This window comes from Cygnus olor, chromosome Z (assembly GCF_009769625.2).
Source record: "Cygnus olor isolate bCygOlo1 chromosome Z, bCygOlo1.pri.v2, whole genome shotgun sequence".
In the NCBI taxonomy this organism is placed as follows: domain Eukaryota; kingdom Metazoa; phylum Chordata; class Aves; order Anseriformes; family Anatidae; genus Cygnus; species Cygnus olor.
This window is the reverse complement of record NC_049198.1, coordinates 22,134,726-22,161,944: the sequence shown is the minus strand read 5'-3', so window position 1 is coordinate 22,161,944 and position 27,219 is coordinate 22,134,726. Positions and strand designations below refer to the sequence as shown.

At 36.9% G+C, this 27,219-nt stretch overlaps 1 protein-coding gene across 7 annotated transcripts in view; it reads left to right on the top strand.

The window, feature by feature from the left end:
* Window positions 1–27,219, top strand: part of ADAMTS6 (ADAM metallopeptidase with thrombospondin type 1 motif 6) — a 157,799-nt gene that overhangs the window by 86,100 nt on the left and 44,480 nt on the right. For all 7 annotated transcript variants that reach the window (XM_040540685.1, XM_040540686.1, XM_040540681.1 and 4 more), the window contains 3 exons: window positions 6,262–6,369; window positions 13,130–13,275; window positions 15,515–15,578. In XM_040540685.1, coding sequence (XP_040396619.1) covers window positions 6,262–6,369; window positions 13,130–13,275; window positions 15,515–15,578 — 318 coding nt within the window. The remainder of the gene's footprint in view (window positions 1–6,261; window positions 6,370–13,129; window positions 13,276–15,514; window positions 15,579–27,219) is intronic.

Sequence of the window (27,219 nt, the reverse complement as noted above, 5' to 3'; positions counted from 1 at the left end):
GACCTGCTGGAGAGCAGCTCTGCAGAGAGGGACCCGGGAGTCTTGGTGGACAGCAGGCTGACCATGAGCCAGCACTGTGCCCTTGTGGCCAAGAAGGCCAAAGGGATCCTGGGGTGCATTTGGAAGAGTGTTGCCAGCAGGTCAAGGGAGGTGATCCTCCCCCTCTACTCAGCCCTGGTGAGGCCCCACCTGGAGTGCTGTGTCCAGCTTTGGGCTCCCCAGCACAAGAGGGACATGGAGCTACTGGAGTTAGTCCAGAGGAGGGCAACTAATATGGTGAGGGGACTGGAGCTCCTGTCATATGAGGACAGGCTGAGAGAGTTGGGCCTGTTTAGTCTGGAAAAGAGAAGACTGAGGGGAGACTTCATGAATGTGTATAAATATCTGAGTGGAGGGTGTTGAGAGGATGGAGCCAGTCTCTTTTCAGTTGTGCCCAGCGACAGGACGAGAGGCAACGGGCACAAACTGAAGCGCAGGAGGTTCTGGCTGAATATGAGAGGGCACTTCTGTGCTGTGAGGGTGACAGAGCACTGGCACGGGTTGCCCAGAGAGCTTGTGGAGTCTCCTTCTCTGGAGATATTCAAAACCAGCCTGGATGCCATCCTGCGCAATGTGCTCTAGGTGATCCTGCTTGGCAGTGGGGTTGGACTAGATGATCTTCAGAGGTCCCTTACAACCTTGGCCATTCTGTGATTCTGTTTAAATATGTGTAGGTGAAGAGAGGAATTGACAGTCCTGCTGTAATACTCATGTATTTTTATCAACTTTTCCATTATTCTTTATTTTAGAAGGTCTTGTCAGCCAAGTGCAAAACCTCTCATCAGTGTTGTACAGGCCTTTTGCATTTAGCATGATCAAAATTCTGAGCTTTTCTTGTGTAAGGACTTAGAGGATCGTGCTGTAGTTAATAACGTGAAATACTTTCAGCTTTATTCTTAAAGTGAATTTTGTTCCCTCTTTTTTTTTTTTTTTAACATTATGATGTGTGTAGCCAATGGAAATCCCAGAAGTTTTCCTCTTTATGAATCCTAAGGTGGTTTTACATCTTTTTTGTTTCTTTAAAAGGTTACCGGAGTACTGCCACCATGATACAGTCCCTCTTTCTTCTTTCCTTTGACTGTCTTGCCTCCACACCCTCTCTCTTATTCTCCCCCTCTTCTTCCCTTTTTTCTTTTTCTCTCTCTCACAAGAGACACAGACGTAGCACAGACATGCATAGATCTTATGAAAGCTGCTTGAAAAGGACAAGTGGAAGCCAGTGATCAAAGCAGGAGTAATGCTTCAGTGGATAGCAGAAGCAATAATGAGATTCCAGATTCTATAATGTGGTTTAGATAAAGATGGAATAGTTTTCATGGGTTCGAAAGGGAAGATGCTGTTTGGAGGTCACTGACCTTGTGAGGCTTCTGTAGTTTTCATAAGGTTCACATAAGCACCCAATATTTAGGAAAGTATGCTGGTTACATAATGCAAATGTATGACTTAAGTTACAGCTTTTATTTCACATTATTTCAGCATGTTGTGATTCGTAACATGCTGCACCACTTAATGAGCATTTGGTAGGAGAGCACTAAAATGGTAACTTTTGGGTGCTTATCTGAACTAAACTTGTCTTTGAACCTTCCAAAATTCACCCATAATTATAATCAGCCTTCTAGTTTTAAGTGTGTTGCCATCAGAATTTCAGCAGTGAGGCTGGAGATACTTTAGGCTGATGCTTTTCAGATCTGAATTGTAAATTACAATTCAAGCAAATTATTTTTATGCTCTATTTTAGCAAATGCTCATCAAGAGGTGCAGCATATTATAGATGAAACATGCTGACGTAACATAAAATCCTGATTAGCATTTTTAAACTTTATGAAGAAAAATGAAACCCCAGATTATTGTAGTTGAATATGCATTGTGAATTTGAAACCCCCAAATTATCGTAGTTTAATATGCATTGTGAATGTATTTCCCATCTTTTTTTTTTTTTAAACATTATGGGCCAAACTGCTAACTTCTGTTGGAGGCTTTCATTAGTGTTGAACATTAAGAACAGAGCAGCACAGCAAGTTGACCTTCACTCATCCTACTGAGTTTTCATTGTGCTGTATTGTTACTATTTATGATTATTATGATATAGGTTGCTTAGATTTTACATAATTTGAAATGCCTATATATAACTCTGCATGACACAACAGAAAGAGGCTCCATCATTGATAACACTTAGGCAAAAGGAAGATAATTTGATTTGCTGTTTTTTTTCTCTAGATGGGTTCAGCTTTGTTTAATTTACTGCAAATACAAGCATCCGAATTCCAAACTGAAGTCATGGAGCCCTAAGATACACCGTTACAGGTTGTCATCTATCTTGTCTTGATCTTGTGAAAGGCCTCAGCTTCAGTTTATGTTTCCTGGACTTCTAAAACACTTTCCCTTGTTTCCTTTATAAATTAATAGTTATTAAATCCACACACTTGAAGACTGACTTTGAGATCATTGATTAATTTTCAGATTATGCTTCTTTTTTTTAGCTTCAGTAAATTATTCATACAAATTTAATGTTGACAAAAGGTATGTTAACCTTATCCTATGTCCACCAACAAAGAAAACACTACCCTATTAGTGGGTCACCTTATGTTGTTGTGTGTGTGCGTGTGCATGTTAGTGTGTGAGGAAAAGCAGTAGACTTCCTACTAGTGATTTTGAGCCTGACTTTTCCAAGGCAATTTCTCATATGTTTTTCAGCCTGGTTTATTAAAAACAGCTGCTTAGAGATGTTACAAATAGGACAGTGGTAATAAGGAAATAATTAAAATGAATAATTATGAAACTGAGGCAGTACCAGGTATAGGGTTGATATGGAGAACAGAAAGCCTTGTGCACCTTAATAAGAATCTCTCTCTTAACTTTCTGAAATTACCTGAAAATAAAGAAGACATAGGCATAGTAATACATGGTATAATTTCACTTCCATTTAATAGAATAATAGCACAGATGAATTTTGCCATTTTATTTTAGCTATCTTGTTTTCAAATGACAATGTTATTTTACATATGCAGGGTGATAGAAGATATACTTCAAATTCTACTATTTCTTTTAAATAAAATACACTAGGGGAAATTAAATCACCTTTTAAATAAACATGTCATTTCTCCTAAAAGAAATTATAAAACTTCTTTTAGAAGCAATTACAAAAACACATTCTTTAATTTATTGTTTTATTATAGAATATTTCTACAAATTGTTACATTGTGTTATATTAGTTTACAAGTCGTCTGTATTTTGCTTAGTTTTCCATAAGTTTTCTGTTGATCTTGGGATATCGTAAGTCTGTCCTTGGACAGAACTCTTTTCTGGTTTGAGTAGAGGTTTTAGCTTAAGTACTAATAGTGTTATACAGCCTGCAGTCATTTAGCATTACTTTCATTTTGTCGTCAGAGGTTTACTGAGAAAAATTGGTACTAAAATTAAGGTCTGAATAAAGACAAACAGGCTATGTCAGTAATAATATATAGTTTTGATACAGTTTTTTCATCTTATCTCCCAAAGCAATTTTGGAAGAAGGAAAATATTTTTTCTCATTTGTCATGGAGTAGGGAGATGAGCTAACTTGCTTGAAATCATTCTGTAAATGATGAATAACTAAAATAGCTGTATCCATTAGTTCACACAGTTCAGCTGATTATTTACTTGGAATTACAATGTCTGGGAGAAATTGTTAAATGCTGTCCTTTGTGAGTATGTTAGCCTGGCAATGAATGAAATGCAAGTTTTAGTTATTTCATCCCCTTCTGTGTTAACATATTGATGGTGTATTTATATAGGGATATCAAAAGTGAAATTCTGCAAGTAAAATCTGAAGCACAAACCAGAATTCTGGATTCAAATCACTCTGAATTGTAGATGTTTTCAAAATCCAGAGTGTTACAGAGATTTTACTTTTTCTTCTGTCTGTATTAGATTAGTTGAAATCTTTATTTCCTAATGCACTTGAATTTTTGGTTTTCCAAACATTAGTCCAATCTTTGCAAAATTAACGCAGATATTAATTTAAACATTTGAATTTGATCTGATGCAAAATAAATTTAGGATCTTAACTAGGATCATCACTGTCTGACGCTTTTAATTACAGTCTGACTATATGAGTCATACATGAAACAGACAAGCAAGTAAATTAGACACAAAAGTAAGTAAGGCAGTTGTATGACAGGAGCACCTCATAATGTGTCTGAAAGGAACTTATTTTAGGTTTTCACTTTGAAATCCATACTGGATTGAAGTTGAGATTCTTGATTGAAGATGTGGTTTTGATGTAGTGTTGAATTTAAAAAATAACTGCATAGCTATAAAATTTATAAGAGATTTTTCAAAAGTCTTCATGATATCTTCTGTGCTTTTCCTGTTCTATTTGATCTTTTAAACCATATTTACTTGTGAATGCGTATCTTAATCTGAAAATCTTACCATCTGAGTGGCAAAAGTAAGTGTTTTATTCAGAGATTTATGTAAGTAAATATTTATACTGTTTTCATTTCTTCAATGAAAAATAAATTCTAATTTGGAAAGTAAGGTAGTTCTTACTTTGGTAGTAGGTATCCATTTACCTGCGGCAATATTTCTCCTAAAAAAGACTCATGAATGTCAGTTCTCTTGAGTTTTCATAGAGCCACCCACCAAACAGGAGTTGTTATATGATTTGATATAACTAAATAGCTTAGGCCAAATTGTCAAATGTTCAGTGGAAGCTCCACAAATCAGCAGTACTTATTCCTCATCGTTTCAGACCATGCTAAGATGTTATGTTTTTTATAGATTTTTAAAAAGATGGCTTGATTCTACCAATCATGAAACTAAATGCAGAGTATATATCTGTCCTGAATGGCACCAGCTGTTTTTAAACTTGGTAAATAATTTTGTATTATTCTGTAAAAACTTGTACTGTTGAACTTACTGCAGCTACTAGGTAACAATAATATATAAATCCATTTCTATATTCAGTAGAGTTTAGAAAGAAGCATTTCTATTCATCATGTTTCATGCAAGACGCTGAATCTTAGGGAATAACGTAACAGTTGCTCTAGTTGAGGTGCATAGAAAAGATAGCCTAGGTGACAGATACTCATTCATTTCCTCAGATAAACAATTAATTTGCAAGGGGGTGGGGGGGTGGCTAATAACTTTAATTTGCTCATACTGTCTTTTCCTTTTTCCTCTTTGTTCCAAGATTCAGTCATAGAATCTATACAAGAATTATTTTTGGGTATGATTTCAAGCAGACATTTAATAAAATGCATTGGTAATGCCTATCATAAGGTTACTTAAAGATTTGAGTATTTATCTTTCAAATTTTCAAAAGTACTTTAAAATAGAAAGTATTTAATAGAAAGCAGGTTGTGAAGTCTTACACAGGTCTCAAAGTAATACAACAAAGATCATCATGCAGGACAGTTACCATAAACACAAAAAATTTCTAATTCCATTCTACATACAGTCCAAGCCAAGGACAACTGAAGTGGATCACACCTCTCATTATGAATTTCAACCATAGATATTTTTAATAGTGAATCTCTAATGTCAACAGAATTTGGCTTAATTTAAATTAGTAAATGCACAAAAACAAATGAGAAAACACTGTAGGAAAATAGATTATTTGAAAACCTCTTTAATGCTGACAATGGACGGAATTACAATAGGCTAAATCATTTATAAAATGCCGCAAATCTAAAATGTTTAAAGGAAATATTTTGATATATACATACACATGCACTGTTTTAACATGTGTTACAGAATAGGGTTGCAAATAGTCTAAGCTCAGAAACCTTTTGGTTTAACCTGAAGGAAACAAATCTTGCTGGTTCATATTTCAAAGTTAACAGTATCCTTTTACCATGAATTTTTGAGGCAAATAACGTTAACGATGGAGGTACTACAGCACATCCTTTACAACAGATTACTTTTACAACAATACTACAATACTAAAATATATCAAACACTAATCAGAAAACCAGCTATGACACAACAATGCTTGCGTAGCAGGTGTAGAAAAACACATTTTTGTAGTCTACAATTTGATCCTTCCTGAATTTTTGTGGCAGAATATTCTTAAGTAGAATATGCTGGCTTTGAAGTTGCTCCAGAATGTTTTGCAAACATCTAGACTCCAGCCCAGCTCTTATAGTATGTTCAAAACAAATTTCTCTATATACGTGTATGAGGATTGGAAGCAATTTTAGGCTGTTACTCTGATCAACTTGCTTCTGCCTTCTTTCCTAGGAAGTGTGTAGAGAGCTCTGGTGCCTCAGCAAAAGTAACCGCTGTGTTACCAACAGTATTCCAGCAGCTGAAGGTACTCTTTGCCAAACAGGGAGCATTGAGAAGGGGGTGAGTACAAATAATGTATTGTTTGAAGAAGTAATTTATTGTTTCGAGACTACAGGACGAAAGAACTAGAGAATTAAAGTCTTTATGAGCCGGAATAAGAGTTCAAATAAAGAGAGATTAATTCAGAATACAGTAGTATCCTAATGCAAGTGCCCTATAGAATTTTTTTAACAATTATTTTATATATATAAATTTAATAAAATATTTATGCTTGCTATAAAATTTCATATCCTGGATAGAAAAAAGCGTATTACATACACTATACTTATTTTCTGAGTGATTTCTGTAAAAAAACTCTTGTTAGTTTAATTGTTACTAAATTTTATAGCACTCTTCCAAAAATGGTTGTTACAACTCTGGGTCTGTTGCAGACTCTGAAAATGTATGTCATAGCTCTAGAGCCTGATTTCTGTTAATTTGTAAGAAGATAAAAAAATCAGTATTCTTTCAGACACTAGGTGAATCATACAAAATCATACAAGCATGTAGGAAAAAAGGAAAAAAAAAAAGGAGGGGGGGGAAGCCTTACTAAAAGGGTTTTCTAAATGCTCTTATTTCCCAGTGACCAATCTATTCTGACTTTAACTATTATAGAATCATAGAACCACAGAATGGTTTGGGTTGGAAGGGACCTTAAAGATCACCCAGTTCCAACCCCCTGCCATGGACAGGGACACCTCCCACCAGACCAGCTTGCCCAAAGCCCCATCCAGCCTGTCCTTGAAACACCCACAGGGATGAGGCATCCACAGCTTCTCTGGGCAAGCTGTTCAAGGGCCTCACCACCATCTGAGTAAAGAATTTCTTCCTCACATCTAATCTAACTCTCCCCTCTTGTAGTTTAAAGCCATTCCCCCTTGTCCTACCACTGCACTCCTGGAAGGCGTCTTTAAGGTCTCCTGGAGCCTTCCCTTCTCCAGGCTGAGCAACCCCAACTCCTTCAACCCGTCTTCACGGGAGAGGTGCTCCAGCCCTTTGATCATCCTTAATATTGTTATACTTACATAGCTGTGTAGCTTTAAAGAACTTTGGTATGCAGTCTGATAAACTCTCTTGTGTAACAGAAAAGTTTGAAAACTCAGTGTTGCAATGGATAAGCCTAGTGCTACTGTATTTGTCCGAACATGTGAATTTTTATTTTTCATCAATAGTTTCAGACAAGGTTCTGAAAATAAGTTTTAGATTAAGAATAGTAAGAGAGTGTTTTTCAGTTGTAAAGGCAGATCTTAGAGAAGATCAAAAATATTTTAGTCATTAATTTATAGGATATGCGCTAGAAAACAAGTAATTTCATATTCCTATTTCCACAATAATATGATACATTTTATGCAGGTTTTTAGAAAACGATGAGAACTTAACAGTTTCCATTATCTCTTTTGTCTCTTTGAGCGTTGCTGTCGTTAAGATTTACTGCTCCAAACTGGATTTTTTTGTAACAGTGACCACTGTCATCTATTCTCTGTTCTGATTTTTGCCATGCTAGCTGGGCCAACAAAGATTACACTGCATTTTGAATTGCAATCTGATTTTTAAATAGAATGAAAGCTATTGGGCAGCTGTCACAGTTTATTAATCCTTGCTAATGGCTTCATTCAGGGCCCATGACCTAGTACCATTCTGATGGCTTTTCCATGCTGAGTTTGGAAATATTGGTAAACCATGTTAAATAAATTCATTGAAGGGGTCATTGAAAAAAATATAGTGCTTACAGTTAGCCAATGAAAATAGACACACCTTCACATTTTACCAAAAATGTTACCTTTTATTAGAGTAATAGAAAATGCTAGGAGCTTTATTCTTAGATCAACAGTCTAGGTTTATTTTGGAACCACCACTCCTTGTCAGTGACAAGGAGCAATTTACTTCAATTTGTATTTTTCAAACCATTTAAACTACAGTGAACAAGTCAAGATGCTTTAAGACACTGTTGTCGTATGCTTTTGCCAGAGTCTTTAATCAATTTACTCTCTGCAAAAAATCTCCAGTCATCAGTATCTTCTTCCCTTGTTAAATTTTAGAGAGAAATCTGAGAATTAGTATTTTACAGAGCTAAACTGTTCATGCCTTTAAACAGCAGAGAATTGCAACTATAAGTTTCCAACTTCAAAGGTTCCTGTAAATTAATAATTTGTGATAGGAAAAAAACAAAACAGAAAACACCATTCTTTCCAAATATGTAGTTCACTTCACCACATGCTAAGGAGAAAATAATAGTTTACAATTCTGTAACACTTTATTATTATTATTATTATTATTATTATTATTACATTTATATGGCAGTCATGCTTAAAGGCCACAACCAAATTAGGGTCTATTTTGCTGGGCTCTGTCCAAATATGTAATAAACGACATTCCTTGCTCTAAAAGCCTAACAAGATCACAGAGTACTCTATCATATTTGGAGGGTCAGTTTCAACTTTTAGTTACACTGATGTAAATTCTGTGTAACTATTAACTGAAAGCTAATTTTGATGCACTGTGCAGTAATATCTTATTGGCAGAGTTAGGAGGGATTTCTACAATTAAAATTGCCCAACACTCTATTATAAGACCTTCTTTTAGTTGCTTATATAAACCTGCCAAACTTTAACTCTTTGGCTTGAAATTTTCCACAGTAGAAATTTTCCGCAGTAGATGTCTGCCTAAGCCTGAAGGTTTTTAGAGTGTTTTCGATAAAAGTTATTCAGCTGTTTCCTCATACAGGGAAAAATAATAGTGTGGATTTTTTTTGCTGCTGACAGAACTTGTACATCTGTTCTATTTGAAGTTTTAACACGTTCATGCTTTGGTGAAGGGATTTGTGTATTGGTTGGGTTGCAAAAGGTATGGTTTTATCCAAGTCTTATAGTAATCATTTTAAGTATAGATGAAGCTTAAAACTGATCGATTTAAAAGGACTATAATGAGGAAATACTGCATATGAAACAAAAAGACAACACTGATAGCATAATTTATTTTTGTCTTTGAATTTAAAGTAATAAAAAAGTAACCTCTTCTAACATCATTGTATAAACCCATACCAAGCAAGTAAATGAGGGACAAATGCACAAAAAGTGAAAACAGTGTGCTGAAAGAACAATTTAAATACCTGGATTATGTGGTAATATAAATTCACGTTAGTATTGGGCATCAAGTTTCCTTGCAAAATAATTGCAGAAATACTCATTGAAAATCCATCCTTATAGTTAAGATGGCAAGCTTAAATTTAATTAACCTTTTTTTTTTTCTCCGAAAAAATAAATAGTTTTTCTTCACTATCACAAACAATACTTCCTCTGCTAGTTTTCGAAAGGTATACTGTTGTAAATACCTACAATTCTCTCAAATGTGCCACAGTGACATATCTTCTTTTATTGTTAATGATCTTTATGAGAAGAATCCCATGTTATTTAAAGTTTCGTGCATCTTTAGTATGTATCCAAGTGCATCACCACTGTCCTTCTGAGCCAACTAATTGAAAGTTACTTCTTCATTGTGAGAGGAGAATTAACATTTCAGTTCTAAACCCTTAATAAAGGATTGTACTTCTAAAATAGCTGTCATCTCTTTTTTCTTCATATCCTGTTTACTCAGTAGACCTTAACCATCTCTTTTTTCTTCATATCCTGTTTACTCAGTAGACCTTAACCTCATTGTAGCAGATGAGCAGGTATTTCTGTAGTCCCATTAGAAATAATGAGATTTGGCCATTTTGAATTAATCGGACAGAGATTCTATGCATCACTTGCTTCTGGTAAAGATAAATATGCACTAGAAAATTAAAAAGATACACCAAAGTGGACAGTATGTGTTCGTATTTAACTTCAGTAGAGGAGGAAAAACAGCATTGAAGGAGTTTTTATAGGGGAAAATGGGAATATGGAAGAAAGAAATGTTTCGTTGGCAGAGGGCATTACAGAGTACAGGGATTTTATACATAAAGTTTGGAAGAATAAAGCAGGTGAAATGCACCTGCATATTATGTACAGTCATAACACCACAGAGGTTTGTTTGCATGTTCTGTTCATACATAGACGGTATTAGTTTGGGTTTAATTGTTTTTCATTTACGAATCTTGATTTTGACATGTAATATTTCTACAATGTATTTATTAATCTAATTTATTAGCATACATTTTTACTCTCAGAAGCATTTTAATTTTTAGCAGTTGACTTTAGCGTTACATAATTACTCATGTACTGCTGTGGCCTCTGTCATAGAATGCTACCAGGTGATCATTGTCTTTAATAAATGAAATAATTATCACTTAGTTTATCACTATAATGAGAAGAAAACCAGAAAATTCTAATTCTTCATACATAATTCACATAAATTCACTTTATTCTCCATCATAATTGTACCATTAGAGGTATTGGAAACACTGCCATATGGATACAGCTATACTAGCTGAAAGTAGGTGTTCAATATTGCCAGAAACTGCTGAGTTGTAAATTTAGAACTGTAGGAAGGATTAACTATCTTTTGCTCAGAAGAGCTCCATGAAACCTTGCGTTCTTGTTTTTTTTTTTTTTTCCTAAGAAATGTGGTGGGTTGACCCCAGCTGACAGCTAAGTCCCCACCCAGTTTCTTTCTTAGTCCCCCACAGCAAGATGGAGGACAGAATCAGAAAGGCAAAGGCAAAACTGAGAAAAATTCATCTGTCTAGATGGAGGCATTTTAATAAGTACAGGGAAAAAAAATAAAAATGGGAAAAAACGAACAACAACAAGTGATGCAAAGGCAATCAATCACACACCACCTTCTAGCAGCAGAGCAATGCCCAGCCAGTCTCTATGCAACAACTTGCTTGGAAAGACTCCCCCCCACAGTGTGATTGCTGAGCATGATGCCAGTTTTATTGTTGAGCAAGATGTTCTGGGGCATGGGGTATCCTTTTGCCAGTTCAGGTCAGCTTTGCTGGCTCTGTCCCCTTCTACCCTCTTGCCTACTCCCAGACTGCTCATTGGAGGGGCAAAGTGAGAAACAGAGAAAGCCTTGAGGCTGTGCAGGCACAGTTCAGTTAAGAGTGGTGTGTTATCAATTCTGTTTGGTCACAGATCTAAAACACAGCACCACTTGGGCTGAGATGAAGAAAACTGCCCCAACCAGACCTGGTAGAAAAGGCAATGCATTTTGAGCTCGAGGTTTAAGATAACCCACCTTATACACTTGTAGGCGTATGAATGCTGGTTTTTTGTTTCTCCAACTAGTAGAGGATGAGTTTTATAAACAGAAATGTGCTGGATAGTAACAGCAGTGTTTTAAAATAAGTTCAGGTACTGCACATACAGAGAAAAAAGAGATCATGGGGAATAAAAATGTGCTAAGATAAGAAACAAGGATGATAGAAAAATGATACTAGAGACTTCACTTGTTAATGTTAAATGGTAGCATGTGTTTTTTATGCAAAACTACTTTGTATCTAGGTGTATTTGCTGATGATAAGCTACATATATTTTTTTAATGTTCATTCTCTGTAGCTACAATCACAGAACCTTTGACGTGCTTGACAATCAAAGTACCTTTGTATTCAACATGAAATTTCTAATTAGGAACTAATATGAAATTTTAATCGACTATCACCGTGCATAATCGTTGTTTATATCAAACTTCTATTATTTTTTTTCTGAATAGTGACTGAAGGTTAAATTATCTTGTCAATTGCTTTCATAAAAATTGAGAGAAATTCAGATCATTGTCAGTGGCTGCATTTGCTCTTTTGTGTTTGTCCCTGCATTGCTGGGACTGACACTTTAGGTGAGGCTTAGGACTCAGAAAAAAACTTTTTTTTTTTTTTTTTTCTGAACTAGTTAATATAAACTCCTCACCCAGTCTTAACTATAGTGCTTATGGGCTGTCTCACCATGTTTTCTGTGTATGTCTCAGTGAATTTTGTCAAATTCATAGGCTGATTTTGGATACAGCAGGTATCTGTTTGTTTGCTTATTTTCCTTGAAAGGGAGGGTTAGTATTGTGTCTGTTATGGGACTTGAAGGCAGTTAAGCGACAGATACTCACCTTTTGGAATTGAAATGTGCAAATTTAGGACACAGTAATCCTGAGGCCATGCTGTATTCTGTTGCCCAACACAGTGATGGCAGGAATAATTTACATAACTGTTCTATACTTTCATACACCGGAATGTGGATCAAACTGTAAGCTCCTAGGTTATTTCCCAAATTGTTTAAAAAAAGTTGCTGATATAGGAAATGATGAATTTAATTTTAAAATACCAATTCGTTTAAATTGTCTGACATTTTTTATGTCCAATGTAAGTAGCAATATTGCAAAGGTTCAGGGTTTGCAAGGAAAAACTGTCTTAAAAATACGATGGGGGGAATTTTTCATATTGCATAATGAAGCTACTACATGAATCCTAAGTGGAAGGCATTTTCTTTAATCTTAGAAGTGGATCATAGTGTTTGAAAAGAATGTAACTTGTGGTTCCTTTAATGTGAAACATTGAGGAAGGATGTATGAGGAAAAAAGAAAGTCTTCATTTTAAGCTTGCTTAAACTTCTGGTGTGTGTTAGAGACTTATAATTCAGGGCTTAGTGAAGTCAATTAACAAATCACACACACCCTCACCAATGTCTAATCATGGCTAAAAAAAGTAAAATATTAGTGTTTTTATCTGTATGGAGAATGCTAATGCCTATAATTGGTCATTGCCTGACACTTATGTTTTTCTGTCCTGATAACCATCAGCCTGTAAGCTTATTATTATTATTATTATTATTATTATTATTAGTTTGTTTTGTTTGTGTGTGAAATCTTTCAGTGGTGTTATCAGGGAGAGTGTGTACCTTTTGGCACTTGGCCCCAGAGCGTAGATGGAGGTTGGGGTCCATGGTCAATATGGGGAGAATGCAGCAGGACCTGCGGTGGTGGAGTCTCCTCATCTATAAGGCACTGTGACAGTCCAGCGTAAGTAGCTAAAGTAAGCTGGAGCCAACAAAAAGACACAGTTGGAATTTATTCAAAACTGGTTTCATATGTTTTCTTTAAAAATGTTTTGCTAGTTTGCCAGAGTTTGTCTTCAAAATTGCACACAGAAACAGTTAACAGGAGAAGCTCACTAGACATACAGTTTTTAATTTATCTATTATATATATACCGTAAAAAATGCTGGATTTATATTTATTAGTAACTAGTACAGTTTTATTTCTGAAACTTCTTTTTATGCAAAATATATTTGAATTATGATTTAGATTTCTTTATTATTTATTCGTATCTGTCATTCTAGTCTAGTATATAACCACTGCCAGTCATTTATTAAAAAAGCAACACTATTTTCAAGATTTTGCGTTCAACAATTTACATATAAACACACATGTAATTAGTAATACTACTGAGCATACATTTATATTCTGTCACATTTAACACTTAATTGTGACTTCCCACTGATTCTTAAAACAATTGAGTTACTTCTCTCCCTGCCATCACTCCCTATTGGTCCATCTACTGTCTCTCAAGAGGGGCCAGCTCCTCCACTACAGCTTGGTCTATTCTATGTATCTGGTAGCCTCTGTCTGCTTCCCAATGTCCTGAGCAGTGTTCCAGAGAAGATCTGTCAGGTAAGTGCTCTTCCCTCTGTCTAGTGCTTCTCAGAGGAGGAATGCTTACTTATTTCCATTGCTGTTCTCTGCTGAATGAACCACTGTTTCTTTCTGTAGCTGCTTGCTTTGTTTGGGTTACCTCATCACAGCTGTAGCTCTCTGTCAGAGGGTAGTTTTATGACTCCATATTTTGCTCTTGTCATGACTCATAAGCTCTACTTCCATCACCATTACTAGTTCTTAAGAACACTTTTTCTAGAAAACATCAAGCTTCTTTCATGAAAATCCGTTCTGTGACTTCTGTCATTCCTTTTTCATCTTCTCCTCTCTGTACACTGAAGTTTCCTGTTGCTTGTACCCAAGTTTTGCAAGCCAAGCTGTATTTCAGCTTTCCGCTGTTGTTTGCAAGACAGACACCATGATGTGACATTACTGCTGTTTAAGGTAGTCTGTTCACTTTTTGTCTTTAGCAATTACAATCAATCAATTCTGGCAAATGCCACTACTAATTGAATAGATTCAAAAGTAAAAATTATGTGTACTCATGTAGATTACATGTCAGGCTATGTTACTGAAAAAAAATAAGTTAAGCACATTATTTTTTTCACAGCACTGTGTAAAAACATTAGAGAAATGTTTGATTGAAGCACAATTAATTTTGTAAGATTTTTTTTACTACTCCTGTCTCCGTGTATATCAGTTGGTATGTTGAAGGATAATTATATCTTAAATGTTTAACAGTGTAGCAAGAATGTGATTTTTTTTTTTCCATGTTTGCATTAGGAAAAAATTCCCTTTGGTTCATTAATTAAAATGAGTATTTCTAGGATAGGGCTGCCTGGATAAATGCCTGTACCACAAAAAACATTATTGATTTACTTTTTTGCTAACTGTAAATTCTTCTTTTTCTTTATCATAAAACACCCAGTGTTTTTCCTTTTTGCTTTCTTGTTACAAGCCAAAGATCTGATGTTTGATTAATCTTCCACTTACATCAATATTAATTCATTATTTGACCTCAGTGGGAGATAGCTAATGTTCCTGAACAATCTGGGAATTTAAGTGCCAGTGTCTTAATTACACTAATAGAAACCTGCTTGCTCTGGAGTTTCTTTAGATTTAGTACTCCTTAATTCAAATCATAATCAGATTCCTGAAGAAGCAGTTTTTGTTGCTGACTCCAGTATTTAGCAGGCAGTTTCATCATTTTGTTATGTTTTAAAGTGTAATATGAGCAGATTAAAAAAACGTTATCGTCTAGGTTGTTTACACATCTTTCATTCTGGTTTTATAAAGCAATCAAATAATTAAAAGCAATACATTTTTAATATGTTCAAAATACATTTACACTGTATTGCTTGAAATCTGTGCAAACAGGATGAATATTATGTATGAAGACTTTAAAATACCCAGTGCTGTTTTCCATCTGCTGGAGTTCAAGTCAATACCACAATTCATATTAAAGAAAATACTGTAAAATCTCACCTTAAAACTTCCATGTGCTTTTGTTGTTATGTTATGTAGGAATATTTATCTTAGTAATGTATATCTCATGAACTTATGTTTATACTGAAACATACACTAACTCATAAAAAATATTTTTCCAGGCCTTCGGGTGGAGGTAAATACTGTCTTGGAGAAAGGAAGCGGTATCGCTCCTGCAATACTGATGTAAGTGAACTTAGTTCCACTGTAGAAACAACTTGTCTGTTTTCATTTTATCAGCAATAGATTAAATAGCATTTTTAGCTACTTAAACAATAAATTATGCTAAATAATGCAATTTAAAAAATAGCATTTTTTTCCTGGCACAGAAAAGCTGTGAATTCTGCATTTTATGGGTGTGTAGTATGTTGGGCACCTTTATACAGCAGGCACCCTACATGTTCTGCTAAATTTTCAACCTAACTTTCAGGTTGGAAATTAGAAGAAATTTCTTTTCGGCAAGAACAGTCAGGCATTGGAACGGGTTGCCCAGGGGGGTGGTGGCATCACCGTCCCTGGGGGTGTTTAAGTAAAGGTTGGACATGATGCTTAGGGGCATGGTTTAGCGGGTGACATTGGTGGTAGGTGGATGGTTGGACCAGATGATCTTTGTGGTCTTTTCCAACCTTAATGATTCTATGATTCCATGAAATATATCCTGGAAGCACAACACAGCCCAGAGAAAGCAGTCTAGGAGGTTTCTGGAGAGCGTGGAAGATAGCTTCCTGACGCAGCTGGTTAGAGAGCCTACCAGGGGAGGTGCCTAGACCTGTTCACAAACAGTGACGGACTGGTGGGAGATGTGGTGGTAGGGAGCTGTCTTGGGCAGAGTGACCACAAAATGGTACAATTCTCTATTCTTGGCGAAGCCAGGAAGGGGACCAGTAAAACCGCTGTCTTGGATTTCCGGAGGGCTGACTTTGAGCTGTTCAGGACACTGGTTGGCAGAGTCCCTTGGGAGGTGGTTCTGAAGGACAGAGGAGTCCAGGAAGGCTGGGCACTCTTCAAGAAGGAAATCTTAATGGCTCAGGAGCGGTCTGTTCCCACGTGCTCAAAGACGAGCCAGCGCGGAAGAAGACCGGCCTGGCTGAATAGAGTTGTGGTTCGAGCTTAGGAGAAAAAAGAGTGTTTATAATCTTTGGAAAAGAGGGTGGGCCACTCACAAGGACTATAAGGATGTTGCGAGGCTGTGCAGGGACAAAATTAGAAGGGCCAAAGCTCATCTGGAGCTAAATCTGGCTACTGCTGTTAAAGATAACAAAAATGTTTTTACAAATACATCAACACCAAAAGGAGGACTGAGGAGAATCTCCATCCTTTACTGGATGCGGGGGGAAACTTAGTTACAAGGGATGAGGAAAAAGCTGAGGTGCTTAATGCCTTCTTTGCCTCAGTCTTTAGTGGCAAAACCAGTTGTTCTCTGGATACCCAGTACCCTGAGCTGGTGGAAGGGGATGGGGAGCAGGATGTGGCCCTCACTATCTGTGAGGAAATGGTTGGTGACCTGCTACAGCACTTGGATGTACGCAAGTCAATGGGGCCGGATGGGATCCACCCGAGGGTACTGAGAGAACTGGTGGAGGAGCCCAGTCAGCATGGGTTTATGAAGGGCAGGTCCTGCTTGATGAACCTGATCTCCTTCTATGACAAAGTGACATGCTTAGTGGATGACGGAAAGGACGTGGATGTGATCTACCTTGACTTCAGTAAGGCTTTTGACACCGTTTCCCACAACATTCTCCTCAAGAAACTGGCTGCTCGTGGCTTGGACTGGCATACGCTTCGTTGGGTTAAAAACTGGCTGGATAGCTGGGCCCAAAGAGTTGTGGTAAATGGAGTCAAATCCAGTTGGAGGCCAGTCACTAGTGGAGTCCCTCAGGGCTCAGTACTGGGGCCAGTCCTCTTTAATATCTTTATCGATGATCTGGATGAGGGGATCAAGTGCACCCTCAGTAAGTTTGCAGATGACACCAAGTTAGGTGCATGTGTCGATCTGCTCGAGGGTAGGAAGGCTCTGCAGGAGGATCTGGATAGGCTGGACCGATGGGCTGAGGTCAACTGTTTGAAGTTCAACAAGTCCAAGTGCCGGGTCCTGCACCTTGGGCACAACAACCCCAAGCAGTGCTACAGGCTGGGAGATGAGTGGTTGGAAAGCTGCCTGGCAGAGAAGGACCTGGGAGTACTGGTTGATAGTCGGCTGAATATGAGCCAGCAGTGTGCTCAGGTGGCCAAGAAGGCCAACAGCATCCTGGCTTGTATAAGAAGCAGGTCTAGGGAAGTGATTGTCCCCCTGTACTCTGCTCTGGTGAGGCCGCACCTCGAGTACTGTGTTCAGTTTTGGGCCCCTCAGTACAAGAACGACGTCGAGGTGCTCGAGCGAGTCCAGAGAAGGGCAACGAAGCTGGTGAGGGGTCTGGAGAACAAGTCTTACGAGGAGCAGCTGAGGGAGCTGGGATTATTCAGCCCAGAGAAGAGGAGGCTCAGGGGTGACCTTATCGCACTCTACAGGTACCTTACAGGAGGCTGTAGCGAGGTAGGGGTTGGTCTATTCTCCCACGTGCCTGGTGACAGGACGAGGGGGAATGGGCTAAAGTTGCGGCAGGGGAGGTTTAGGTTGGATGTTAGGAAGAACTTCTTTACTGAAAGGGTTGTTAGACATTGGAATAGGCTGCCCAGGGAAGTGGTTGAGTCACCATCCCTGGAGGTCTTTAAAAGATGTTTAGATGTAGAGCTTAGTGATATGGTTTAGTGGAGGACTTGTTAGTGTTAGGTCAGAGGTTGTACTTGGTGATCTTGGAGGTCTCTTCCAACCTAGACGATTCTGTGATTCTGTGATTCTGAAATGTTGGGATGTCTATCTCAGTGTGAAGCTCGGCTGCTGCCTTCACATTAACGCGAAGAGTGAGTTCAACTTGAGCATGTATGTTTAAGGTCAACAAGGAGCTTAAGAAATCCCATTCCACAACAGAGCAAAGGTCTGTCTAGACCAGTGTATTCTCTCCCAACTGTAATAACAGATGCTTCGGGAAAAAATCAGTGAATTGTGGGAGCCAAGGCTTGACATTTCCATGGTATACATAAGAGTTTCCAGAAGCTGCGTGTTGAAAAATTTCTTGAACTCCACATTTTATCTTTACCTTTTTTAACCTCCAGCATTCCTCCACTTCTAAACCTGCATACCCTTTTCATACCTTTATAAGTTCCAGTGGTAATATGTTACGCAGTCCTCTTTGACATTTTGTGAAAATGTGTTTCTTCTGGTGTGCCTTAAGTGCATTGCTTTGCCATGAGGTATGCATTGGTTCATGTGTTACCAGCATGATCATGCAGTTTCATTTTAGAGCTGAGTCCATCAAGTAATGATGTGCCACTGTGGGTGTGGGGCACTGCATAAATGTTTAAAATCAAATCACGAGCAAAAGTTATAAATTCAAGTAAATTAAAAAATGAACCAGAAAGAAGTAAATAACAATAAACCAGTTAGGTAGTAAGTTTCCAAGTTAGTAGTAATACAAACAAAAGCAGGCTTCCATTTTTTTTAGCTCCAAATGCATCTTAATTTTCTTAAAACAAGAAAGTTTGTAACAGTGGAAGAGTCTGTGTACATTAATGGTGTTATTTCACCTGTTCATCTTTTGATATACATCAGGAAAGAAATACAATAGTTCTTGTTCTAGTTCCTTGAAAATACCTTGTTTTTATGATCCCTATTAATTATCATGTGCTATTTCTGCAAAGTTCTCTGTGAGGGTTATTCTCATTGTTCAACAGCATTAAAAACTTCCAGATTCAAAATCAGTTCCCTACTACAAATCACAGCTGCTCTGTTCATGCAGCCAAGATGTGTCGTTAGGCCTTTTTGCCACAGTGTTGTAAGAGTAACTGCTGAGCTACTTGTCTGTTATGAGCTGTAGAACTTCAATCACACTACCTTCCATATTACAGAGCACCATTCTGAAAACCTGACCATCTTACTTTCTCAGTAGATTTATTTTTGTGTTTGTTTTCTTTGTGAAATTTTCATTTGAATGAATCCAGCTTGCCAGGTGGTACTCTGTAATCAATTTGCCATCATCTTATTTTTCATTCAACTGGTCCTCGTGTAATTGGGAAACATTCTAAGCAATAATTTTATTTATGGTTCCAATGCAAAAATGAAAATGATGAGTAATATTTAACATGTTTCTCATATTTACAGTTGATAGAAACTTCACCTGTGAATTGAATTCACCAAGTGATGATTCCTTATTGAAATCTATCACTTGGAAGTTGACAGTCAATATTTAGTAAATTTGTTGGATGCTCTGCTGAAATAGTTTATTTATTTATTTATTTATTTATTTTTAGTCAGGGTGTAGTGCACTACCAGTTAAGTGGTTTATACAGATCTAAGCATATTTCAGTATTCTTTTATTTTCACCAGGAAGTTGTATAAAGTTGATAAAAAGTGTTCTTGTGTTCTCAGTTATCTTTCTTCTATCAGTTAAGTCACTACCAACTTCTCTGTTTATTTTGAATTGATATCAGACAAACTGTGTTCTATTTGCCCTTTTCAAATACTCCTCTTTTTACCTATCACTGTTTCAGTTTGTATGCATAGTCTAAGTTTTGTTTAAAAATTGACATTGACAAACTGGAGACCTTCTCCCTTAACTCTTTCAGAACTCTTGAGGGCTAGTTCTCCAGGTATTCTTATTTAAAGTATTTATCTCCAGGAGGCATTTGTTAGCATTTGCTACAGTAACTAGTATACAAGAAAAAATAGATAATACATTATTCTGCTACCTCACAAATACGCAACAATTTTTAAATGTTTTTTTTTTTTTTTAAATAAATAAATAAATAAATCATACCTAGTGATATTGTTGAAATGCTGCTAGGATTTCTTTTATTCTTGTCATTTTTTATTTCATATTGTCAGATACTTTTCAGACAGTTTTCTTCCAAATCTGCTTTGCCTTCCTTATCTCCATATGCTTCTTGCTTATTACTGAGGAAGCTCGAAAGGTCACAGAAGGAACATCTGGAAAGTACCTGAGAAGACCAGTTAGGCTGTTCCCTGGTTCAAAGACAAAATCAAAACCAACTGTAATTAGTCCATTCTCAACTGATGGTTAAGCAGTTGTCAGACCTGTTTTGAACTATCTCCAGTCAGGGAGATATCACTAGGATCTTCACTTTCAGAACCATTTTTCTAAAATGTACCATGTTTCCCCCATCCTTTAAGGCTCTTACTCTGTCCAAAGTGCAATTTAGAAGATAGCTGGTCATACTCCCTCTGTGGCAGCCTTTCCTGTGTTTGAAGACCACTGTCATCTCTTAGTCTTCTTTACACCAAACAGTGTCTCTGTTAATCATCTTTGTCATCCCAGTAGTGCACATCTTCCTGAAGTGTGGTACCCAAACCTATGCACAGGTTTCTAGTTCCAGTCAAAACTAGGTACAACCTAGAACTAAGTATGTCATCTTAGTGATGAGATTCTGTTTATAAATTATAGTATTGTGTTCATGTGCCTGAAAACTGACATTTATTCTGCATGTATTGATCCATAGCACCCAAATAAATCCCTTTCTAAGGTGTTGCAGTTTAGGAGGTCATTCCTCAGATTGTGCTTGTACAGTTGATTGGTCCTACCCAAGTGTAGTAATTTGCATCCATTGCCTTATTTCAAACCACTGCTTCAAGTTACCTAAACCTTCTAAAATTATAGTCCTTTATTCCAAACTGTTTATTCCCTACCTGTAGTCAGATTTCAATAATTTATACAAGGATTTGGAAAGGAAACTTTGAAAAACAAATCTTGAACAATAACAGAATTGGGCCAGGCTATTTACAAATGCCATTCTTACAATTTGACTGTGAATAATTTTTTAAAATCTTTTTTTCAGCGGGGTATGGTTTTTTCAGTGCATAAATATACTATGACTTACAGAAGTTTAAATTTACTGTTGTAATGGTTTTGACAATTGTAGTTCATTTCTTTTATAGTAATATTTAGGGTTCTAAATAGCTAAGAATTGCTGAGACTAGGAGATTTTGTTTCAAGATTTATTGCAGTCCTTAGTACTTGACATTTTTAAAGGAATGGTATGTTTGATTAATGTAAGCACTAAGAGCATGCAAATCTGTCGTTTTTATGAAAAATGTGTTGTTTGTACATCTTTTCTCTTGAATTTTTTGCAGTGTCAACATTCATTGCCCATCTGTAATTTTAGATGTAACACTCCCTAAAGCTCCTACTATTCATATACAACAAAAAAAACACACCCTCATTTTGACTTCATTTTTCTTTCAGTGAAGAGTTAGTTCTGTTGCCCTTTCTTTTGACCATTTTCATTCTTTGGAAACAGTGCACACACTCCTACTAGGCATATTTCTCATCAAAGACTTCCAAAGCCATATATGACTTCTTAATTCGAAAGGCATCTGCTAATGGAAACATTGAGATCAGCAGAAAAGAACATTAACTAATGGGTTCTGGGAACAAAAGGTGGTAGAAAGAACACATTCATCAGAAACATATTTTCTACCACCAACCACAGCACCTCTTACTTTAGTTGGAAACAAGTATTTAGTTATTTATTTGTATAAATTAGGAAATAAAAAACAAACCTATGAAATTGCAAGACACAATACCTCAGTTAAAGTAACTTGTTGTCTGGTTTAACATATATCTAGGATGTGAAAATTAATCTGATACACATGTAAGACTGTAAAAGGCTCCTTATTTTTAAAATACAGTAACATGTTTTGTTTACAGGTTTTATAAATGGTTTATTTACGTAAAAGTATAAATGTATACATACCTTTAAAAGATTTAAGTTCTTCAACCTTTTCTCTTAGGCAAAGGACTCTTGTTGCTTCCTTCCTTTATGCATATATTCATTCACGGCTACTGTTCATTGCTTTCATAAATTTAATATTTTCAAGCCTGTTATATATAAAATCTATCCATATGAGGAGTTACATCCTGGAACAGTATCTGAGTTTCAACTATCACCCTTCTGGCCTTTTCTTAATAGGAAGCCTAGTCAATTACTGAAGTCTGCCTGACTTCAAGTTCCAAGAAAAACAGATTTCTGTAATATAAGATGTTTGGTGTTGCGTCAGTGTTCGTTCAGTGACATGTTAACAATCATTAAACTGTTTTTGCTTTGGTCTTAAAAAACTTTGATGTTCTTCTTAAAGTGGGTACTTTTTTGACTCAAAATTTTAAATGTTTCATCATCTTCTCAGAACCTTCTTCAGATCCGATTGTAAGTTCTTTTACATTTGTTAGATTCTTGTCTTATGAACTGCAGTCTCCTATAAGAGAGTCTGGAAACACAAGCAGTCTGTAGTCATGAAAAATTCCATGAAAAATGTGAAATATCTTACCCACTAAAGTGAAGCAGTTACTGCACAATTATTCTGGGTGAAGAGCACCTACACAGAGAGATAGTGCCCAAAAGCTGACATCTTGTAAATGTATATTGTAGCTTATCTTGCAGTAACCTGTTTGCATTACTATTCCTATTATTTTGAATGCATTTCTTGAGGACATCATCTTTATTTTTACTTCCTCTCAGGTAGTAGTTACGTACTCAAAAATATAGGAAATAAAGTAATGCGATATAAATAAATTTAAGTGTAAATTGCATTTTTTTTCCTTCAGACTACAGAATATTGTATATTTTGGGCTATCATTTGGTGACTGCAGTTTGCAAAATGGCAGCCTTTTTACTGAATCCACCTGAAAGCTGGACTCAACTAATGATTCAGAGTATTCTAAGTAATGATTCGGATGAAGAGCAAGATCCTGAGATAAGGACACTTGTCAGTATTCACTGAGAAGACATAGCAAAGGTCATCAAATCTGTCAATGGAACGATGGATTAGCATTTTTGCAGAGAAATACGCTGGGTTATAGAAAAGCTTTGATATCATTGATATATTATTTTTAAAAATTAATTTAACTGTACTTGAAGTAAAGGAAGCCACAATTAAATCTGCAGAACTACCAAAACCAGACAGAATGTTAAGAAACCGGGAACATTGTCACACCCCTATCTGCAGTACTTTCTCTGATGATTGAAATCTCCAGTTGCATTCTTACGCATTTTAAACTCATCATTTTAAGACAAGATTAACAACATTTAGTGGTGCCAATGTATGTTAACTAAATTATATCCAGTGATGTCAGGTAGTAAAATAGTTAGAATTAGAAATGAGTGCTGTTGTCTTTGTGACCTGCTAATGCAGGTCTGAGTTGAAAGAGCCCTTATTATAAAAGTAGGTAAGTCTGTGTAATAAAACCAGTTTTCCTACAAGCACAAAAGCAGGTTATGCAATAAAAAATATGCTGTTCAATATGAAAGCCTTTGGCATCATTAGTCTTTTCAACAGTGATCTTTCTGTGAGTGACTCCCTTCAGGGATGATCTCATTTATTTAAATAAGATCTGGAGTGTGCCAGGTATGCCAAAAGCAGGCTAGAATATCTGTCTTGAAGACGTTTTCAATCTTCTTTGTTATCACAGGTGATTGATAAGATGTCTCTAGTAGCTTTTTCTCCTGTTCTGTTACTGTTTCATTACCTGCAACCTAGAAGGAAAGTCATCCAAATTGATAACAGTTGCATTCTTTGTTGCCTTGAGCTACTACAGTGATTTTAGGCTTTTTCAGACTTTTTCTTCTTATAATGCTGTGCCTGAAATTCTTCCTGTGTAGAGGAATCGGGTATGAAATGACACAACGTGTCACTATTATATTTGTGTCATGGATATAAAGATAACAAAAGATACTTGGTAGTCCAGGCGAAGATGACCTATGAAGTATCATGAAAAGACAACTACTCCTGCAGTAACCTTCCTATTGTGTCTCGTAAGTAAAGTTGCAGTGATTATCCCCTTGAGTACCAGCAATCATTCTACATCCCAGGTCCTTTTCTGCAAAGTTCCTTTCCAACTGGGAGGCCCCCAGCATGTAACCAGTGCATGAGGATATTCTTCCCTGTGTTCAGGACTTCGCATTTCTCTTTTGTTTAATTCTATGATGTCTCTGTGGGTCCATTTAACACCCTATTGAGGTCTCTCTGGATGCCATTTTGACCCTCAATTATTGTTAGCCACTACTCCCAGTTCTCTGTCATCTGCAAACTTGCTGAGAGTGCACTCTTTTCCATCATCTGGATTATTAATGAAGATGATGATGCCTCAAAATATATCCAAGATCACCATTAAACAAGAGAACTAAGACTATATCTCGAAAATCAGATTATGAGAATGTTATTCAGAAAAAGGATTTCATAGTGTCTTTTGCAGGGGAGTTTAATTAACTTGGACACAGGTAAAATAGCAGCCATACAGATTGGTGTCTTAGCATTAGTGTCTTAGCATGCTGGGTTAAAAATGGGCTGGACGACTGCGTCCAGAATTGGACGCGTCCAGTGGTGAATTGAGTGAAATCCAGCTGGTCGTCAGTGGTGTTCGGGCCTATCCTCTTTAATATCTTTATTGATGATTTGGATGAGGGAATTGAGTGCACCCTCAGTAAGTCTGCAGACAACACCAAGCTGGGGGGAAGTGTCAATGTGCTGGAGGGTGGCAAGGCCCTGCAGAGGGACCTGAGCAGGATGGGTTGATGGGCAAAGGCCAATGGGAGGAGGTTCAACATGGCCAAGTGCTGGGTCCTGCACTTTGGCCACAACAACCCCTTGCAGTGCTACAGACTTGGGGCAGAGTTGCTGGAAAGCTGTGCAGAGGAAAAGGATCTGGGGGTGCTGATTGATGCTTGCCTGAACATGAGCCAGCAGTGTGCCCAGGTGGCCAAGAAGGCCAACGGCATTCTGGCTTGTATCAGGAACAGTGTAGCCAGCAGGACCAGGGAGGTGATCGTCCCCCTGTACTCTGCTCTGGTGAGGCCGCCCCTCAAGTACTGTGTTCAGCTTTGGGCCCCTCACTACAAGAAGGACATCAAGGCCCTGGAGCGTGTCCAGAGAAGGGCTACGAAGCTGGTGAAGGGCCTGGAACACAAGTCCTATGGGGAGCAGCTGAGGGAAGTGGGGTTGTTTAGTCTGGGGAAGACAAGGCCCAGGGGAGACCTTACTGCTTTCTACAACTCCCTGAAAGGAAGGTGTGGGGACCTGGGGTTTGGCCTCTTCTCGCAGATAACTAGTGATAGGACTAGAGGGAATGGCCACAGGAGGTTCAGGTTGGAAATGAGGAGACATTTCTTCTCAGAAAGAGTAGTCAGGCATTGGAACAGGTTGCCCAAGGAGGTGGTGGCATCACTGTCCTTGGGGTTGTTTAAGGAACGGTTGGACGTGGTGCTTAGGGGCATGGTTTAGTGGGTGATATTGGTAGTAGGGGGATGTTTGGTCCAGATGATCTTGGCGGTGGTTTCCAACCTTAATGATTCTATGATTGATCCTATGATTCTATGTGGGGCTGAAGAATAGGATGAATTGACCAGTATCAATGAGATTGGTCACAACTTTTGAGGTATGTCAGGTTACTTCTTTCTGCTGCTTGGAGAGTAAGATGCAAAGAGGCAAATACAATTGGTGTAACCAATTAAAAATATTTTTTTCTTCTTATTTTATTTGCACACAGTTATTATTATCAGTATTGTGATCTGAATGACTTTAATTAAAGAAGCAGCAGTAACTTTTTTACCAGTAAATGCCTTATATTCAAAAATGTATTTTTTAATTGGAAGGAGATAGTGGAGTGATTTATACAGAAAATTTAAAATTGCAAGACTCTTATACCCAGCATTTTCATTAAATTCAGAACGGGAAAAGAATGTATTTTCTGAATCATAGTGCAATAGGGTGGCTATGGTAGGAACGTGATTCATGTGTACTGAGAATTATAATTATTATGTTAATATTTGCGTTGTTAAATAGATTTTTATCATGCATGTTTATACAGATCCTTCCACTTGAATGCATTTCAGATTCCTGAACCATGCTAACTGGCTTAGATATTTATAGGGAGACTAGTAAAACTGCCATGAAATGGACTCTTCTGTTGCTCATAAAATAGTAATATTTATTCACAACTCTCATTTCTGTCAAACAATCTCTTTTCTCTTTCAGTCTAAAAATGATTTTAATCTGTATTTCAAATACTTTGTCTGATGACACTTGCAATTGCAGCTGCTACTTAAACATTGATAGTAATGTTTAATGTGCTATCTGAATTCTGTGTGTATTCAAAATTGTCATTTTGAACTTGCTGATGAAAAAATTGGGAAATAGATAAAAATTCAGTTTCTCCTGAAATTCTTTCCTGAGATGAATTTCACTTACATCTATCATTACTCCAAGTAAGAAAGCTATTTTTCAGTTTTTTAACTGATAATGTGAAATAGTGAAAATTTAAATGTAAGCACTTCTTACGTCATTACACTTGGAGACTGCTTAGAATCAGAACTAAGCATATCTACCCTTTTTCTCAGCCTTAATTTAATCCTTTTGTCAAAGCTGCAAGTAAGAAATGGTGATAACAGTCTGCAGCTCTTTAGAAAGTGTTTTAATTTCTTTATTGATGTCTTAAAAACATAGCTCAGTATAGCTGCTTATTACAGTACAAGTAAGGTTAGAGCTCTTATCAAAATGGTTTTATTTTTTTCATCTGTTTTTTATGTGTGTTTATAAGGAGGTAGCTAATGGATTGATTATGAATCATAATTTGACATGATTTTGATTGGTTTTATGGAAATATGGAAACTGTCTTTGTTTAAAGTAGTTCAGTTACTTTGTTCCAGCTGAAGGTTGCAAAATAAATTTGTCAGTTATAAAGCAAGTGTTAGTATCAGAACCACAAGATAAAACAGGGAACCA